The sequence below is a fragment of the Lichenostomus cassidix genome, chromosome 4, assembly GCF_008360975.1.
Source record: "Lichenostomus cassidix isolate B80296 chromosome 4, HeHo_3.0, whole genome shotgun sequence".
Taxonomy (NCBI): Eukaryota; Metazoa; Chordata; class Aves; order Passeriformes; family Meliphagidae; genus Lichenostomus; species Lichenostomus cassidix.
The window spans coordinates 22984122-23003191 of NC_139484.1; the positions used below are offsets into that span (position 1 = coordinate 22984122).

A 19070-nucleotide genomic window follows, 5' to 3' on the forward strand; every position below is an offset into this window, starting at 1 on the left:
AAGAGGTGGGGGGGACAGAAAGAGGGAGAAAGAAAATATCACCATCTGTGGATCCCAATGATGTCACATTGATCCTCTCCAGCTGGTCTTCTTGGTGGTGATGGTCCCCCCGAAAAGTACAGAATGCCATGGGTTAATATACACTCAGGCCAGGGGCAATGTCCAGCCATGTCCCCCGGGGGAGGGGGCAGCCTCTAGCAGCAGACTCTGTTTGCATCACCTGCAGTCCTGTGGTGCGAGGCCTCTGGGGAGCACTTTGGGGGGTCTGTGATGGACTGTGACTCCCCCTCAGCTCCTCTCACGTGAAAGTCCCGTGGATGTGGCCTGTGGGGTTGGGGGTTCCACAGCTGGGCCAGTTTGTGTAACAGAGGATGGATGGGTGTTTATTGCCTCTGACCAGAGGTTACACCATGCACCCCAAACCTCTCCCCCGCCTCGGCTGGTGGGGGAAGTCTGTGTAAACCTGGCTTCTGTGGGCTGCGCTCTCCCCCACCCCAATACTCAGCCAGAGATGATTCTCAGTGCAGCTGATGGCTTTGGCCCTTGTGGATGAATACCTTTCCCTCAGCCTGAGATGACTGAACAATAGGGTTTCCCTTTATCTAATCTCAGCAGTTTGACTCTCAGTCCAAAGTACCAGTCAGGTATCTTCAGGGAAGCTTCTCTGATTGTAGCTTCTTTATACAGTTTTTGTTATAATGAGCAAAACTTTATATCAATGTTTGAGGCATGAAGTAGTTCAGTCTCTGACACAGGTGATAACACCTCATTGCTCAACCCCACGCAGGACTCTGGTACCTACAACTTCCTCCTTTGATGGGTCTTTATCTGATGAATGTGCTCTCCATAGCTGGACTGCTGCCAGCACAACCTGGGGACCAGTAGCCTGTGTTTTCTTGTATGGTGGGTAGGATGGGGTAAAGTGTCCTCTCACTCCTTCCTGTGTCTCTCAGCCCAGCTCTTGTGAGCTGCTGTGCTGCCAGAGGTCCTCTGAGATCTTGGGATATGCCTGCAGGGAAACCTACCATTTGGAGGGAGTGCAAAGGCGGCGAGCATTTTATCTGCTGTCTTCAGGCTTTGCTTGAGAAATCAGTATCGACGGGAAGCGGGAGGCAAAAAATTGCCTTCAAGAATTCAAATTATCAGTGCTGATTTATTTATGCCACATTAAGTCAGAAAAATGGAGGGTAAACACCTGGGGAGCTTGCATCAGGGTGAGCTTGTTGTGTCATGAGACTGCCAGGGAAAAGCAAGGCTCTCCTCTGAGGAGGACTTGTGGTCATATACATGCAGCATGTGTGGAGCCATACAGCTTCCCCATCTTGCACATCATGTCTCCTGGTTCCCCTCTCTCTCAGTACCTTCTCCCATCTGTCTTGAAAACCATCATTATTATGAAGTAGTAAAAGCCCTTTTTAATCCGCAGTACAATGTACTCTGCTAAATAACATCAATACATTGAAAAAAATACTTTTCACATGTCAAATACTGTTGCAAAGTGTGTTGGATGTCCTTCTGTCAATACAGATGGAGACAGACAGACATCTGCTCAGGTGCTCTTTGTGCATGCTGGGAGCAGCACCATCAGGTTAAAGCAAGGACACCATATGTGCCAGACACAAGGAACAGGAGAAGGGAAGGTCCATCATGCCCTGCATTGTTCTGGCAGAAGCAGTCAGCTTGGAATAAAACTGCCATAGAAATGGCACAAAGCACATGTCCAAGCTGGAAGGTAGCCATAGGTCAGCTTACTCCAGAAAGCCTCTGGAGCTGACCCAAGAGCAGCTGAACTGCTGAAGTTCTCCTGCTTCCCACCACTGTCTGGGGATGGTGATAGGGACAGAGATGGAAGGATCAGCACTTGTACCCTCTTATAGTTCTGCTTGTGTGCAGAAGGCAGTCAGTGATTTTGAGTTAGGGAGTCACTGAAGCAGGAGACTACAAAATTTATTGGACTGGTCTGTCTCTTGCAAGGGGGTTGATTAGTTGATTTTTACCTTAGGTTTTTTTTCACCTTATGAGCTCCTGAGATAAAGCTTGGTTCCTGTAGGGTGTTATCTTGCAAGTCTAAGTGACCTGGACAAAGAGTGGCGCTGCTGAAAGCATGAAAAGGTGGTGAGCCACAGGAAACAGAAGCTCAGCCGGATGACAGGCCATATCTTGCTCAAACAAGACTTGTGGAACATCTTGTGACAAACCATTGCCTGAGCCAGCATGCAATGCAGAGGGATTTGAAACCACTTCTGTTTCTTCCGTTAGGTCTGACCTGCTGTGACGAAGATCTCCTGCAAAGCTGGTGATGCCCTTGGCCCTGACTGTGTGCTGGACCTCATGTTTGGGTACCTGGGGGGGTTCAGGCACCTTGCCCAGATGGCATTGCACCCTCCCAGACACAGCATCATTTTCTGTTTGATCAGCCATCCAAGCACACCCTCTCCACTGTGCAGACATGTGAGCAGCTCTCACCTTGTACCAAATGCAATGGCTTCAGTTTCAGTGAGACATGCAGCTGACCCTCAGCTGTATTACAAAGGGCTCTCAAAACTTCCCCTAAAACGTGCTCAGTTCCATTCTCCTGTGGCTTTTCCAGTTGCAGGAATTTCCCTTTCACCTGGGCCATTTCAAACTATGGGAAGGAAGCAAGGTTTGGGAGTGACGTGGCCTTCCACTGAACCTGCTGAGATATCTATAAAAATGCAAAGTTTCTGATTCAGAAGCCCTTCTCCACGTCTGAAATGAAACCCTGAGGCTCTTACTCTGCCTCTGGAAAGGGCTGGTGAGACCAGAGCTTTGGAGAGAGGCTTCCATGCACTCTCCTGTGCCAGGCAGCCCCTCCAGGCTGCACACCAGTGGGCTTACATGGACTCTCTGTGAATAAACACACCTCTCACCACTAGAGACACCAGGGTTTGTGTGAACAGGAGCATGAGGCAGCGTGCTGGGGAAGGTAGCTTTGCTCATTTGTGGTAGTGTTTGAAGTACCAGGTTGGACTTAAGTGGTACAGAGAACAGGCATGAACATTTACCTGTGAGTGGCTCAAAATGGAATAAACTAGCTTCTGGTTGCAACTGCTCAATAAAATACGATGATAGACTGCATGATTCATACTTTGTTCTTTGCAGAGAAGGCATGAAGATTTTAAGAGATGTTTTTTAAATCTGTGCTCCTGAATCTTCATCAGTATTGCATTTACTCTAGTACATGGTGAATTGGTCAATATTAATTTCAGCTGATTTTTTCCATGGTCTGCTTGGAAATAATCATAGAATGGCTTGGTTTGAAAGAGATCCTAAAGATCACATAGTTCCAAACCTTGCACTGTGGGCAGGGATGCTTTCCACTAGACCAGGTTACTCAAAGCCCCATCCAACCTGGCCTTGAACACTTCCAGACATAGGACATCGACAATTATCTGGGCAAGCTCTGTCAGTGCCTCACGACCCTCACAGTGAAAAATTTGTAATATCTGGTCTAAACCTAGCCTCTCTTAGTTAAAATCAATTCCCTCTTGCCCTGTCACTACATGTGTTGCATTCCACTGAGAGGAACTGCAAGGAGTTCTTTAATTAGATGGTCAGGAACGAAGTCAAGTCAACCAAGACAGACTTTGTATCAGGAACCGTTAATTGGGAACGAAAAACAAAAGAAAGAAGTAGCTGCCCCACTGAAGAGGGCTGGAAAAGACAGAAAAGGAGGAGAGAAAATGGGAAAGGAACGGAGGAAGCGAGAGAGGAGACAAAGACAAAAGCAGGCGTTACCACCAGCAGAGCACAGTCGACGTCCCAGCGGCAGAGGGTGTGGCGCCCACGTTGTTTGCCGCGGGGCCTGCGCACTGCTCGGACAGGCGCGGATCCAAAGGTGCGGCTCCTGCGGCGACGGACACAGGCGGACACGCGGTGAGGGCGACCGGGAGGAGACGCAGAACCCTGGGCAGTGTCGCGGGGAAGGTTGCGGCGGCGGAGGCAGGTCGGGAGGGCAGGCGGTGGAGGCAGGGACGGGCAGGACCCAGGTTGGGCCAGCGTCCCGCCAAGCGCTCGGCGAGAGAGGCGGACACGAGGGCGAGTGAGGGCGAGGGCCAAGAGCCGGGTTGGGGGCAGGGCACAAAGAAAAGCAAAGCCAAGCCATGGCAAACAAAAAACTTCCCCTAACGAAGCTACTGGGCAGACTCCAAGCGAACTCCAAGCGAAAATCCCGAGTGTTGCGACACAGTTTGTTTTTATACCGCCTGCCCCCCCTGGCCCCTCTGCTGGCGGGAGGCCATTGGTCCAGTCCAGCCTTCTCCGTAGTTCATTGGTGGAAAGCTTGGCCCTTCTCATTGGAGGAGCCTCTCTGGGGTGCGCAATGTGTGCTGTGAGGTGTTGGCGGGCAGAGTTACCCCAGAGACAAGGCTTCCCCCATCTTTGAGTGTCTCTGGGGTGCACAGTGTCTGCTGTGAGGTGTTGGCAGGCAGAGTTACCCCAGAGACAAGGCTTCCCCCATCTTTGAGTGTCTCTGGGGTGCACAGTGTCTGCTGTGAGGTGTTGGCAGGCAGAGTTACCCCAGAGACAAGGCTTCTCCCATCTTTGAGTGTCTCTGGGGTGCACAGTGTCTGCTGTGAGGTGTTGGCGGGCAGAGTTACCCCAGAGACAAGGCTTCTCCCATCTTTGAGTGTCTCTGGGGTGCACAGTGTCTGCTGTGAGGTGTTGACAGGTGAAATCACCCCAGAGACAAGGCTTCCCCCGTCTTCTAGCTGCCTCCTTTCACGTGTGCTCTTCTTCCCCCACATGCCTCTGAGAGCCAGTATTGAGACAAAACAGATCTAAAATGGCTCCTCATAACGTGTGCTTGTGAAAAGTCCTTCTCCAGCTCACTTGTAGCCCTCTTTAGGTACTGGGAGATGCTCTAAGTTCTGACTGGAGCCTTTTCTTCTTACCACCTAACAAAACCAATTTCATTTCACCTTCCCGTTTCCCTCCTCGTCAGCAGACTCCTAGGCCATGAGCCTCCTCCAGCCAGCTGGTGAACACCAGGCATCTCCTCTTCCAGGGGAATCTGCTGACCTACAACTTTTTGCAAACCTCAGTTTCCACCGCCTATTACAGTGTTTTTAGGAAAAACACCAACCGTGTATGATGCAGCCAGGGAGTGACCAGGCAGCCCTGTTGCAAAGCAGGCACAGCCGCAGTTAAACTTTGGAGCTGCTAGAAGCCAAGGGAGGCATTTCAAGGCACGGCTTCCTAGTAAAAGACTTCTTTTAAAGCACCATAAATCCCAGCCTGTTGACAAAGCTGCTACATTGCAGTTTAGCCTGAGCTCCTTTCCCCATTCTTGGTGAGGGCGAGAGAGAAGGGAAACTCACCATCAGCACTTCCCATGGGACACATTGAACGTGACTTGCTCCTAAGAAGGCAGCCACCCAGACCCTCTCTGGGATCTCTGGATGCTATGTGCATCCTGCTGGGAAACAAGAAGTGCTGTCCTGCTGCCACAGATTCTCTACAAAATGTGGAAGTGCATCCAAAACTGTCATGACTTGCACAGGGGATGAGTGGTTACATATTTGGGGCATATTAATACAGAAACTGTAAATATTAGCATCTCATAAAGAGAATTTTTGTGTGTATGTTAAGTGCTCAGTTAATTTTACAGTGGCTGGGCTATATGGCTTGTGACAAGCACTTCGGGAATCAGCCTAATTTTTATAGAAAGCCTCCATGTGGGGTGTATTTTCCAAGAAATGAAAATCTAAATGTCTGTCCCAATGAAAGTACATCATCCAGAGTTGCTCTCCCCTGAACAGCAACAACATGTGGGCAAAGTTAAGGGAATAAGACAATGAACATACAATCTCTTTTTAATTTTTTTAAAAGAAGAATAACTAATCCTGGAAAAAGGAAAAATAAATCACTGTGTTCTGCATGGGTTAAGTCTGTGGTTGTTAAGGACAGGGCACATCTCCTGACCTCCCCCTTCAAGTTACCTCCCACCCATTATACTTTTTTTACTGCTGGCTGCCAATGAGAGCATCCGAGGGAGCAAGTTGAGTTCCTTTTTGCCACAGCCTCTTTGTGCAGCGTCCCGGCTAGAGAGCGGAGGAAACCTGCACTGACTGAGGCTGATTACCAGGTTGGTCCTCTAAAAGCGTAGAACTACTGGTGAGTTGGTAACCTGAGAAGAGTGGGATAACAGTGTCAAAGTAGGGATTTTTTTTTCTTTTTTCCCGCTTAGCACATGATATAAAGCAAACTGGCAAATCCTACTTGGGGAAGCAAGGGGGCTTTTAAAAGTCTATGCAAAAAGCTGGATTATGGAGAGTTTACCTTTGCTTGCTGCTTTCTTCTGCTAATAGAATTGTATGAATGTGTTGAAGGAATCTGACCTGTACTTTACTCTCTGTTTAAACTGGGCTGTCCTGCCAGAAGCTCAGATATTTGTCGTTTTTGATGCCTGGTGTGTGCTTGCTGTCCTTTCAGTGGGGTGTGCTGTTGGTGGCAAGAGCAGCTTCATGCTGCTACCTCTCCATTAGTGTTTGCAGCCAGGAGAGGAGAAAACAAGTGAGTAATCCCCGTGTACAGAACACTGTGCATTTGCAAAAGTGTGGAGAGATTCACCCCATGTCGGTAGCACTGCTGTGGGCAGGCAGGGGGAAGCTGTGGGTAGGCAGAGGCGTTGCACTTCCCTCTGGACACACACCTGATACCACCTCAAGCTGCATTCCCGCAGGGTTTGCAGGCTGGAGTGTGAAGCCACGAGTGGGATTTCTGGAGAAGCATGCTTTACTCCAAAGGATGGAGAAAGAAGGTTCTCCCCCTCCCCCAACATTACTATTTCAGTTTCTGTTCTGGCTCCTGAGGTCAGAACAAACGTGGGGGGAAGAGGGAGAGGAGCCTGACCATCCTGTAGGGTGGGTCTGCTTTTTTTCGAACTGCTGTTTCCAAGAAATGAAACAAACCAACCTAGCTCATAGAAAAAAAGGTGTCAACAAATGTGAGCAGGCGGTGTATCTTATCTCAGCAAACCTCACCCCAAGGCCAAACTTTCTTTGAATTTTTACTGGAGAATGTTTTGTGCTTTTTTTACTTGTCCAGGGAATTAAAAGCAGAGAGGGATTGCTCTTGTTGCTATTCTTATCATCATCATTATTATTATTTTAGACCTGAGGCTTATTGGCTATCAAGGTTTGCTTGCTTTTTTGACCACAGGAGAGGTGTCAGGCTTTGGACATTGATTTTCTGCCTTTCTAAATCCCTACATAAAGAAACCAGACATACAAGTTTTCTATAGTATCTCTCTTGTGTGGAGGCTGGCTTTGCTATGAGGAAGTGAGAAAATTAGTCCCCAGGTGCTTCCCACATGCTCTGTGCCCATGCCAAAGCCATCTTGCATAAAATAAGCCAAGTCCAACAACTGGAATGCCCAAGTCACTCCCTTTAGCCTGGCTTCACTGCCCAGCCCAGCTCAGCTCAGCACAGCACAAGGGAAATGAGCTGTGTCTAAGCACTAGTAAAGCTTTTATGAGGTGGAGTGGGGAACACCAGTGGCCTGATGCTACACTGAAGGCTGGATAAAATGGCAGGAAATGCAAAAACCTTGAAAAGGTAAGTTATGCTTTATCATCTCCAGTGGCAGCAAGGGAGCTGGGCAAAAGGCCGCCTGCTGAAGGGTGATAGCCACCAGTTTGGTTGGAGGTTCAGACTGACCACAAGTTTTTCACTGATTTTCCTCTTTCCTGTCTCTTTCAGCAGAGGACCTGGGAATGGCTGTCCCAACTGTTGTGACAATCCAGCCGCAGTATGGCGGGGCCATGTCCTCTGTCTCTAGAGCCACGTGGCAGACAGGGCTGATGGACTGCTGCTCCGACTGTGGTGTCTGTGAGTGCCTAGAAAACATTTCCTTGCCCTTGCTGCTCTGCCCAGTGGTGCCATTGTGCAGCCATGTAGCCTGGCTCTCCCAGCTGCTCTGCTGATGTCAGTGGTTCTGGGCAGGCAGGCAGAGCCTCAGCCAGTGCTGTGTTTCTCACCCTGCTAGGCTGCTGTGGGATGTTCTGCTTCCCCTGCCTGGCATGCCAGGTGGCTGGAGACATGAACGAGTGCTGCCTGTGTGGGACCACCGTGGCCATGAGGACCCTGTACCGCACCAGATACAACATCCCGGTCAGTGCTGAGCCTGCCCCCTCATGCTGCTGTGAGCCTGAGAGATGAGGTGCTCCCGAGGCCCCTCTCTCTGCACTTATGGGATGACCTCAGGGCAGCAGTGATTTTTCTGCTCTCCCTTTTTTTCCCCATTCATGTCCACATCAGCTGCTGCTTCCCCCTTTCAGCTTTGAAAGGTGGGAAGGATGTGAGATAACCGTGGGCAGATTAAGAATAGGTGAAGTTGGTTACAGAGATAAAAATCCATAATCAGATTTGGGAGAAGGGCGGACAGCACATGTGTGAGGGTGTTTCTTCCTGCAGGGGAGGCAGTTGGTGCCATCCCAAGGGCAAATCACGAGGCCCAAGTTCACTTTGCCCAAATTATTTGTTCCTGCGTGCATTTTTCTCCCAGTCTGAACGTCAGAAGCCAAAAGATAAGTAGCTATCTGCAGCTTGCACAAAGGGCTCCCTCCTTCCTTTCAATTGTGCTGGAGGTTTGCCAGCCCGGGAGGTTTGCTACTGAGGATGCTGCAGCCAGCCAAGAAAAAAAGAGTAGTTGTCTTGGAATGTGATTAATGTTTTCTTGGCTGACACATGGTTTCTGGGAAGCCTCTGTCCCTAACCAGTTTGTCCCTAACAGGGGTCCATTTGCTCTGACTGCTGTGTCACCATGTGGTGCCCTGTGTGCTCCGTTTGCCAAATGAAGAGAGACATCAACCGCAGGAGGGAGCTTGGCATATTCTGGTAAGGTGGTGGTGATGGTCCATAAAGCTGCCATCACATGCAGCCAAGCAGTTTCCCAGAGCCTCTCCTGCCAACCCCTTGACATGAGACAAAGTTCTCTGCAGTGGGGAAATGGCCATGGACAGGTGACAAGAGTGATCTGTCTTGAAGCAAAATGTTGGTGGGAACCTTGTGCAGGGTGGAGGGAGAAGGACTGGAGGGACACACAGAGTGTGGTGAGGCACAGCCTCACTCCCTGACCCTCCTCTACTGTCTGTTGCAGATGCTGCCATCCTTGCTATGTCCTTGGAGCTGCTGCAGGCAGGAGTCACTGCTGCCCTCACTCACAGTTGGGAAATGCGATATATGGGGCTTGCCTTGATTGCATTTGATTTCCCCTGCAGCAATGAAGTTTTGAGTTTTAAGCAATTTAACTGCAGCAATAAAGTTTTGAGTTTGTCTTCCTACCTGTGTGTATGTCATTCTTGCACCACCTGAAAACACCCATCCTTCTCCTGCTCCATCCCTCTCAGCAGCCCCTGGTGCAGCTGCAATTTCCCTGTGCCTGCTGCATAGAGATATTTTTGTTAGTATTTTGCTAATGGATCAGTTTTCAGAAAGGGTATTTAGTACATTGAAGGAGTTGGTGTTGCTCAACCAAGTTGCAAAATATGGGAAAGTGACTATTGCTCCAGGGCAGAGCTGGGTTTTCCTGAGGCAAGTTACTTCTGCAGGCCCACCCAGCATTGTCCCTGCTGTGGTGGCCCTGGTGGCTGTCCAGGGCTGCTGGCCAGTGCCACCTTTCTGAATGTAAAGGCATGGGGATTTGGGGCTGCCTGGCACCAGCTCACCTCGATATTGCAGAGACATGGACCCTCAGCATGAATTCCCACCCACCTGCAATAAAAACCTGGCTGCATCATGGGTTTTCCAGGTCCTCTCCATGACAAAGAGTGTCATCTTCCTGCATGGTCTTACAGAGCCCATCTGCCTGCTCTGGGCTGTGAGCCCTGCATTCCCATCCAGAAGGTGGAGGTTTCATCCACTCTGACTCCATCACTCTCAGGAGAAATGCTAAAGGATCTTTGATCCCTACAAATATTTCCCAGCTTCTTTCCTTGAGCAGAATATGATTATTCTTTTGTCCCGACTCTGCCTTCTTGCCTTCACCGCAAAACTTTTGAAGAACAAGTAGTGGCTCTGTCCATGCTGCAGGATGGGTGGGTGTTGTGGCACTCCCAACTGCTTAAACCCCAGATGGCCCAAGCAGTCATATGGGTGATCCCTGGCAATACAGAAAAATGCATTTTTAGCTTAAGAGCAGCCACTCCTGTGCCACCCAGTACAGTTACAGGCAGTTCTTGCCGATGCTCAGATTTGATGAAGGAAAGGTGCTGCACTTCCAGCAGCACATGGCCTAAGGCAGTACAAGAGCCTGGAAAGAAACTGCCCTTCTCTGGGAATCTCTCCCACTGGGGCTCTAGGCCTGGAGAATACCCAGTGGGGAAAGACAAGGGAGGGCAGCAGCAGTGCAACAGGGAAGCTGCCACTGCAAAGCTGCACCTAAGCTGGCATTTGCTCTGTTAGTCAGAGGGAGCAGAGGTCATTTGTGAGAGAGCATATAAAGCATAAGAACCAGGAAAAGGACACGTGTCTGCTGGGACAAGGACGGCTTGAAAAGTACGTATGGCACGGCTTTGCTCTGGTTGTGGTGTGGAAACTGCTTGTAGCTGAAGTGGTGATGCTGGAGAAGGGGAAGAACTGGAAACAAAAATGAGTTTTCTGCCTGGGAAACTGCTTCAGGGTTAACCACAGCGTGGTGCGTGTTGCCGATGGCATCTTGACAGACATGTGGAAGAGAAGTAGAGTACAGCAGCTTTTGCACTGCAGTGCTCATTTGTGCACATATACATGTGCCTGTAGATTCTGCTTTATAAGCTGGGCTGTTGGCAAAAGGTAGCTGCATGCCCCTCGGGGTCCTTTTGTCCCCATCAGTCATTCCAGCGTGGCTGGTGATGCCATGGGACTGTGAATTGTGGAATTGTGATACATTTGGTGTGCTGGCCTGGGCCTCTGTTGGGAGGTGAGTGTGTGGCAGAGGCTTCTCCAGGCTGCTGCCTGCTCTGCACTGCAGCCTCCACCCATGCAGGGATGTGGTGTGCTCGAACCTGTGGAGGGGAAGGGAAAGCCTGGCTGGTGGGATCTTGCTCATAAATCTTGTCCTGCTGCTGCTCCTGTGTCCCCATCAGTCATTCCAGCATGGTTGGTGATGCCATAGGGCTGTGAATTGTCCACTTCTCCTTGTGGGGTCCCTGTGATCCTGCCTGCTGCTGGACATCCTTGTCCCTGCACAAGAGCCCCGTACTGGGCTTACCACAGCCCAGCCTGTCCATGGTCTGTCTCATTCCCTGTCTCTCCTGGTTCTTGCTTCTTAAATCGTTGTGTGCTGAGGCTTCCTGAACGGGCTGCTGTTTTGGCATGCCAGGAGGTGTTGCATTGGCTGCAGAAGTGGTGGGAATTCTCTGGGATCTCATGGATGAGCAAGCAGGGAGAGCTGGCCAGGGCAGGGCCAGAAGGCATCCAGAGAGGAACAGTGGGTGCAGTGTCCCCTGCTGCCCTCACAGTTGTCTCAGATAGGGGCAGCCCAGCCTTGCTTCCACTGCCTGAAGAAAGCGGCAAAAAGTCATGAGCAAACCACATGGGGATTTTTACCAGCTTTCTTCCCTCTTAAGAGCATAATCCAACAACCTTTTTCCTGTTCCTGTGACTGCCAGGAACAAGGGTTGGCCCTGCAGCAACAGGCTGTGTCTGTCAGCTGGGATGTGTCTGAGACAGTCTGTAAATGCTGGGGAGTCACAGGAGCTGCCAGCAGAGCCATCAGCCCTTTGCCACCTGTTGGCATTAGTCAGTACACCTGCAATGCCACAGTCAGTGCCTCTCTGATGTGGGTAATGAGCTCTATGGCAGCATCCTAGTGCTGGACACAGCAATGTATTTGTTCCACCAGATTTCTTGTGTTGTTTGATATTTAACTGTCTAAATGTGCAATTCTGATGTGAAAACAATCCACTTATAGTGCTTAACAAAGTGATGCTGAGCTTGGCCACAGGGCAGGGAGTGTGTCTGCATGGCACTTCTCTTGTGTGAGCATCCTCTATTTTCTTTTTTTTTGTTTAATTAAAGCTCCAAAACAAAAGTGAGAGTGCAGAGGCTGCTGCTGTGCCTTGCAGAGGCAGCAGGGAGGGAAGGAGCCACTGATGGAGGTGCAGGTGCAGGTGGAGTTGTTACATGATTCAGATGATTTTGGGGATGGTGCTGTGGAGCAGGAGCTTTCTTGCTCTCAGAGGATGCAGCCCCTTGCTGAGGAAGGATGGGATGGAGAGGAACTCCATGGGCCATGGTGACCCCAGGGGACTGAGGAAGAGGAGGATGAGGTGTTGGCACAGACAGTCAGTTGGAGGAGAGATAGGAACTGGTGACAGGGTTTAGAGTGATGGAAAGATAAGGAAAATGCACTGGCGAATAATGCTAAGAAGGGAAATGAAGAAGGAAGGCAGAGGGAGAAGCAAATAGTTTGAGATCCTCACAGAACAAAGCAAAAGTTAAGGTGACTCCTGAGATCTTGGGGAAACTAAAAATGAGCAGGAGTAACTTTGGGAGACTGTGATCATAACAACAACAACAAAAACATGGAAAACCAGCCCAAAACATTTCATGCAGACAACGATGAAAGATGAACTGGAGAGGAGAAGACAAGTTTGAAGTGTTGAAGCGCTGCAGTTCTGAAGCAGAAGGACCTCTGTTTTCACTCAGGCATTTCACTTGCATAGGCAAGGGATGATGTTCTGCTGCCTTTGGTGGGAAACTGGTTTTGGGGAGGGCTTTGCTTCAGGAAACACCTACTTCAGAAACCCCTGTGGCATCTTCCTCTGATGGCTTTTCTTTCCAGACCACAAACTGCCTGGAGGGACCTGACTCTGTGCTGGCAATGGCCTCTCACAATGTGATTACAAGCCAACCCCAGTTTGCAGTTGCCCAACAGCCAGGGCACTGGCAGACAGGGCTGATGGACTGCTGCTCCGACTGCGGCGTGTGTGAGTACATCTGTACCCCTCATTCCTGCTCTTGCTCATTATGTGTTCTTGGTGTTTCACCCTGCTCCTTCTGCAGCATTACCCCTGCTGCAAACCCCACTTTTGTGGGTACTGGAGGCAGAGCAGCTCTTGCCTGATGCCAAGAACCACAGCTCCCGGCTGGCTTTTCCCCCTTTCCTCAGTCTTTGCACCTCTCAACCACATCCACATCTCACTGTCCCATAGTTCTTTGTGGGATGTTCTGCTACCCCTGCCTGGAATGCCAAGTGGCTTCGGAAATGGACGAGTGCTGTCTGTGTGGCTCCAGCGTGGCCATGAGGACCCTGTACCGCACCAAATACAACATCCCGGTCAGTGACCAGCTCAGGACCTGTCCCAACAGCAGCAACAGTAATGGCATGGGTGCTGGGGTGGGGCTCAGAGAAGGACAGAGGCAAGGAGTTGCATGGGCGTCCCAGCAGGTCGGGAGCCAGGGACACACCTGCCTCCCCACTGTGAGCTGGAGGTAGTTTCACCGCACACCACTTCATCCCAGTCCTTGCTGCATATGAGCAGCAGAGTGTTTCGGGGCCCGGGTGAGCTGCCCAGGGGTGCTGATGATATGAAATAGAAAGGCTGAAAGGCTTAAAGGCTGATGTGGGGTGGGGTTATTCATGCAGTGTCCCTTGCTCCATAGGGCTCCATCCTGGGAGACTTTTGCACCATCTGGTGTTGCACCCCTTGCGCAGTCTGCCAGCTGAAGAGAGACATCAACCGGAGGAAGGAGCTGGGCATATTCTGGTAAGCTGGGGGTGCTGGCACTGCTTTATCTCCCTGCTGCACAGCACCCAGTGGCTTCCCAAGGTATCCCTTTCCACTGACACCTTCAGACACAGGGTTGCTGCAGTGCCAGGGCAGTAATGGCTGGGTAAAGGGTGACTCTCCTCTCGTGTCCCGTTGCAGATGCTGCCATCTTCAGTGCACCCTGTGAAGCCACTGCAGGCAGTAACTGCTGCTGCCCTGGATGTTGGGAAATGCACCACGAGGACTTTGCCTTTCCTGTGCTCAATTCACTCTTCCCAGGGTAACGCCAGCAATAAAAGCATTGCCTGCCTTCCTGCCTGTGTGTTGTTTCTTATGTCTCTGTGTCCTTCTGCAGCATCAGAACCAGGGCTGTACTTTTCTAGGCTGTGTGGTCAGAGCCATGATGAGGTTGTCAGGTAAAGGAGGCTTTCTCTTGCACACCCGTGCTGGAAAGAGGCCAGACCACAACATTCAGTGAGAAGATAAAATAAAGCAGAACAGAAGTCAAATCTGCTATGGGAACTTCTCTGTGGACCCCACCAATGTGCAGAGCTGGCAACAGCATCGCCCTCTCCTCAGAGAGCCCTGTGTTCCCAGCGCAGAGCCCCTGCCCGCATCTTTCCTCCCATGGAGATGGTTGTTTTGGTGTTCCCTGACAGTCATTCCTGCTTGGCATCCTTCCACCCCTTGGCCCATTCCTGATCATGGGGTTTCCTCTACAGCTCTCTTTCTCCTCCAATGTATGCAGGGGTTGGTCCACTGGGGCCAGGGACCAAAGCCATGAACCCTGTAGGAACCTGTATCCTCCACAGTGAGCCAGGAGCAGCCTGGAGGCTGCTGAGCAGACACAAGGGCATGGAGGTTTTGTTTCTGCAATTTTCTTTATTAAAAGCTACTACAAATGATCACTAGTAAAGCAAGTACATACTTATGATCTTAGCAGTAGGCACAACCTGACTTAGCAGTAGGCACACCTATGTGCATTATTTGAGGTGTTACCAGCATGATCCTTGCCAAACTGCTGCTGGGAGTAGCAGGCAGGAAGGAAAAGCTTCTTGTCGCAGATGATCCACATCGCAGAGTCATACAAATGCAAAGCAGCCATCCCCAGGGCTTGTAGGGCAAGGAGAAGGCTTGTCACTCTGGTCTGGGGCTCTGGGACAGAGCAGGCTCCCTGCAGCCATCCTACAGCCCAAGGCTGTGGCTTCCCAAGGGCTCACAAACCAGCAACAGCAGAGGGGATTCTGCAAGGAGCTGCCGAACTCCATCACCGCTCTCCTACTGCCTTTTGGAAGTATCGATGTTTCTCAGGCACCAGGCCCTCTGTTCTCCTACAACAGGCACCTCGGCACCCAGGTTCAGATCTGCCCGGAGCCCCACGGATTCTGCCTCATTTTCCCCTTTGGGCACAGCGGCACTTCCAGGAACTTCAACCCCCCACCAGCTTCATACTCCTCACCTGAGTGCCACAAAATCTTAATGAGCATCCCACCCTATCTAGGCAGTTTTTTAAGGATCACACTTACTTTTGAAGCCTTCGGCAGCTCTCTGTAAGGCTTTTACTGTCCCGAGTCCCTCTCCTGGATCTGCCCTTGCCCCTCCCTGGAGCACTGAGGACACTCCTGGCACGTCCCAGCTCCTCATCGCGGCACTATCCAAGCCGCCCCCGGGCTCCGGGGAGCTGCTGGCTCAGGATCCCGGCATCCCAGTGTGTGGGTGGGGGCAGGAGCTCCCCGACAGTCCGGGAGGAGCATTGGCCGCGCTGGCGCTGCTCCTGCGCGGGGCTGCAGCCGCCCCTATCCCGCTCCCTGCGCCGGCGGTCCCTGGCTGTCGCACGGCTCAGCCAGCTGCTCCCGGTGTTCCACCCTCGTGGTGCACACAAAGAAGCGTGACAAGCTTAGTTTTTCCGCAGGAATCCCGTTTCTCCCGTGAGATCCCGGCAGGCTGTTCCAGCACTCTGTGCCAGGACTGGGCACCTCCGCATCTGTCCTGTCCCAGGAGCACCGGAGCTCTCGGGCTGAGCGCCACTGGGATGGACCGCACGTCCCGGCGACATCAAGGGACATGGACGAGCTCACAGCACCCCCAGGTGAGGCAACTCTGTGTCAGCAACTCCCGATCGGAGTCAGCCCTGCCCTGGCACAGCAGGGAGTTCAGGGAAGGTGCATCAGATGGGGTCTGGCCCAGCTGCACCCCATTGCCAGCGGTTCTGTGCAGTGCTGGGGACAGCCCAGTGCTAGAGGGTACAGTCCCTGTGCACACAGTGGGAATGAAATGTAGAGAGGTTTGACAAGATGCTCTTCCTGAGCTGCCCTTCTGGGAGAGATGTGACTCTTCTGGATGGGGAGGGGGACAGGCATCCCCTGAAGGACTCTGGGCTGTGCACCCAGGAGCTGTGACTGACTGGTGTCTCTCCTTTTTTTAGGTATGGAGGAGACACAGCTGCCTTGTGCTGCTGCCTCACCTGCACCCACAGCCTCACAGCAGGGCTGCCCAGACGAGCCAGGGTCACCCCCATTTTGTTTCTGATGTCAGAAGTGGGACTGAGAGAGATCCTCCACACAGTGAGGTACATGTAACGTATTTAATCTCCAAGGGAAGAGCCCAGGCTCCTTGCTGGGAAGAGATCCTTGTAGGGGACAGCCCATGTGGCTCCTGGGTGACAGACACCCTGGCTCCAGCTGATGGACACCCCAGCTATTTTGGATTAGATTGCCACATCTACACATCTCATTAACACTTCCAGGGCTGGTGATTCCACCACTTTCCTTGGCAGCCTGGGCAGTTCCTGGGCATGGCCACCCTTTCCATGAAGAAATTTCTCCTAATATCCAATCTAAAGCTCCCCTAGCGAAATTTCAGGCCATTTCCTCCCATTTCCTCTCATCCTGTCACTTGAACGTGACCTGGGAGAAGAGATTGACTCCCACCTCTCTACAAAGTCCTTTCAGGTAGTTTTAGAGAGCAATAATGTGTCTCTTGAGCCTCTGGTTTTTCCAGGCTGAGCACTCCCAGCTCTGCACTGATCCCACAAGAGCATGAGATGATGCAGCAAGGCATGACCCTGAGCATCAGATCAGGCACTCTCTTAAGCTCTTCTCTCATCAAGGCTAGTGCAGTGGGAGTGTTGATGTACTGCATGTTGGTAAAAACAAGCTAATGGCAGCCCTTCCCGAAACAGCTTTTTTTTCTTTTCCAGAGTGGTTCTCTACATTTTCAAGAAGCACTTTTTCTGCTCCTTCATTTTTGTTTCGCCTAGGGCAGAGCAGTGACGATGCTGCCTACACGAAGTACAAAGAAATAAACCAGACCACCAAGTTTCTCATCCCGCGCTGTTACTAATGAACAAACCCGATATTATTTCTTTTTGTCCTCTGGGCCTGGCCCTAAGCAGCTTTGTGTTTTCGGAATCCTCTCTTCAGCGCGACCCGGGAGAGCAGAGTGTCAGTCACTAGAGGGCACCAGGCAAGAAGGATGCTGAAAGCTCCACCTGCTTCTCTGCTTCATAGTTCAGCACACGAAGAAGAGCAGCTCTTCAGCACTGCCCTGCTGCTGCTGCTCGCCCACAGGCAATTCCCACACGACAAGACATTTCTACTCCGGCACAAGATGACAGCAATTTAGCAGTAAAGAAGGAAACACCTCAGCTGCTGGACCGTGTTAGAGCAGCAATGAGTGAATGTAAGAACTCAGGAATTGTGTAGTTCAACTCTATGAAGTAGTCTTTGCCCTTTGTGTTCAGAACATTTCACAGAGGGTGCAGTGCTTGCCACTGGGGTGCTTCAACTCCCTCTCTGGGACTTGCTGTCTCAAAATAATCAGAGAGCTGGGAAGGAAATAAGACTGCAGACATGGATGTTAGAAGTTGGTGTTAGCAGCTTAAGGGGCTGGGGTGTTCACTAACAGGAAACACAGCTCTTAGATATTTCCTAGGTTTGTTGATTCTCAAGTAAGCCAGGCTTTGGCTTTCAAAGTAAGGTAGAGGCAAACCACTTGTAAGATAAAGCAGTGTTGTGGAGGATTATAGTTCTAAGCCTAAATTCAGGAGGATGGAACACATCAGTGAAATGCAGCTCACTCTGAGCAGCAGGGCACCTGCTGGGAAACCTCCCATGCAAGTAAAATGAGTGATGTTAACACTGTGTGATATAACTGGTACTTTTCTGAGGCATGGCTGAAATAATTCGATATGGGAATGTTAAACCTCACAGAGGAAAGGCACATCATGTTATTTTCAGAGCTAATGGGACAGACCAAAAGGACTCCTGAGAGATTTGACACCAAGCTGGAAGTACTGTACAGTATCATGCCAGCCTGATCTGCAGCTCAGGAGAATTCCTGGTGAGCATCATAATGAGCAACACTGGATTCAACCTCTACAGCCCTTCCTTGAAGTTCATCATCTCTAGTCTTTAAATAGCCATTACTCATACAAGATGTGTTTTCTTCTCCTCCTGTAATAATTTTTTACGATGTTTTTAAACATTGACTCTTAGTGCTGAGGCAAAAGGGCAGAGCCTCCTTCACCTCTAAACAAAGAAGGAACACAGCCCAGGATCTCACCTTGGCTGTTGTGGCAGCTGCACAGATTCTAGCTTTTGTCTTAGTTAATGGAGAGCTGGTGGTGACCTTCTGTCAGATTTAATATTTAAACAGCACATGCAAGCTGCTTGGAAGCATCGTCTGATAAGGTGATACCTCACTTAGTGTGTGTATAACATCTCAGGGTTTATGTGCTGTGAACTGACCAAAGGTCATGTTGTGGGTGTGCCTCACATCTGACCAAGCACAAAACACAAGCCTGAAAGGTTGAACTCCATGTTTAATCAGTTACTAACATTAAATAACCCTGCAATACACCACAGGCTTGCCCAAAGATAGATGAAGAAAAATTTATGAACGCATGTCATGCACTCTTATCTGACAAACAAGCGCCTGGGGCAGGCATGGTCTTGGAGACAGTAAGATAGAAAATAATTTATTAGGGTGGAATTTATAACTGAGTTTTCCACTCAGTTCTGAGGACACAGGTTTCAAACCCTGGGTTCGCGTGATCCCCTTGGGAGCCCTGCAGTAGCAAAGTTGATGAGATGCCAAAGTCTGCACTGTCTCTCCCTGATGAAATACATAATCTTATCTCTGAGGGATCATGTTCCTACAATGCATTTCTTTTACTACTAATTTAAATGTGAATGGCTCTGTGCTATCTTTATACAAGACCATTAAGCATCTCAGCAGCTATCAGAGTTGATAACATGGTCCCTTCAGACTCACTTGCACATGTGTCTGAGAGAAAATTTCCCAGTGAAATTAAATTACTCCCTTCTAGCTCCTGAAACTGCAGAAAGATAAGTT

General features: G+C 50.4%; 2 protein-coding genes across 8 annotated transcripts; both read left to right on the top strand.

The window, feature by feature from the left end:
• Positions 1-5968: 5968 nt before the first annotated feature.
• On the top strand, positions 5969-9303 carry LOC146438035 (placenta-specific gene 8 protein-like). 6 transcript variants are annotated; one of them, XM_085058284.1, is made up of 5 exons: positions 5969-6106; positions 7723-7851; positions 8009-8133; positions 8756-8859; positions 9122-9303. In XM_085058284.1, coding segments are annotated over exons 2-5 (345 nt in total). In that variant the 5' UTR covers positions 5969-6106; positions 7723-7736; the 3' UTR covers positions 9123-9303. The 6 variants fall into 6 exon arrangements, with proteins under 6 accessions (XP_084914410.1, XP_084914411.1, XP_084914406.1 ...); XM_085058285.1 differs by having other exon boundaries at positions 9130-9303; XM_085058280.1 differs by lacking the exon at positions 9122-9303 and having other exon boundaries at positions 8756-8863.
• Positions 9304-12005: 2702 nt separating this feature from the next.
• Positions 12006-14025, top strand: LOC146438036 (placenta-specific gene 8 protein-like). 2 transcript variants are annotated; one of them, XM_085058288.1, is made up of 4 exons: positions 12006-12932; positions 13158-13282; positions 13609-13712; positions 13875-14025. In XM_085058288.1, coding segments are annotated over exons 1-4 (336 nt in total). In that variant the 5' UTR covers positions 12006-12826; the 3' UTR covers positions 13876-14025. The 2 variants fall into 2 exon arrangements, with proteins under 2 accessions (XP_084914414.1, XP_084914412.1); XM_085058286.1 differs by lacking the exon at positions 13875-14025 and having other exon boundaries at positions 12827-12932; positions 13609-13716.
• Positions 14026-19070: the final 5045 nt, after the last annotated feature.

Excerpts from the sequence above, each read along its gene's own strand:
- LOC146438035 (XM_085058280.1), top strand. The coding sequence starts at position 7,737 with ATGGCTGTCCCAACTGTTGTGACAATCCAGCCGCAGTATGGCGGGGCC. Across the intron at positions 7,852-8,008 it reads CTGCTCCGACTGTGGTGTCT|GCTGCTGTGGGATGTTCTGC; the intron begins GTGAGTGCCTAG and ends TCACCCTGCTAG. Across the intron at positions 8,134-8,755 it reads GCACCAGATACAACATCCCG|GGGTCCATTTGCTCTGACTG; the intron begins GTCAGTGCTGAG and ends TGTCCCTAACAG.
- LOC146438036 (XM_085058286.1), top strand. The coding sequence starts at position 12,827 with ATGGCCTCTCACAATGTGATTACAAGCCAACCCCAGTTTGCAGTTGCC. Across the intron at positions 12,933-13,157 it reads CTGCTCCGACTGCGGCGTGT|TTCTTTGTGGGATGTTCTGC; the intron begins GTGAGTACATCT and ends ACTGTCCCATAG. Across the intron at positions 13,283-13,608 it reads GCACCAAATACAACATCCCG|GGCTCCATCCTGGGAGACTT; the intron begins GTCAGTGACCAG and ends CTTGCTCCATAG.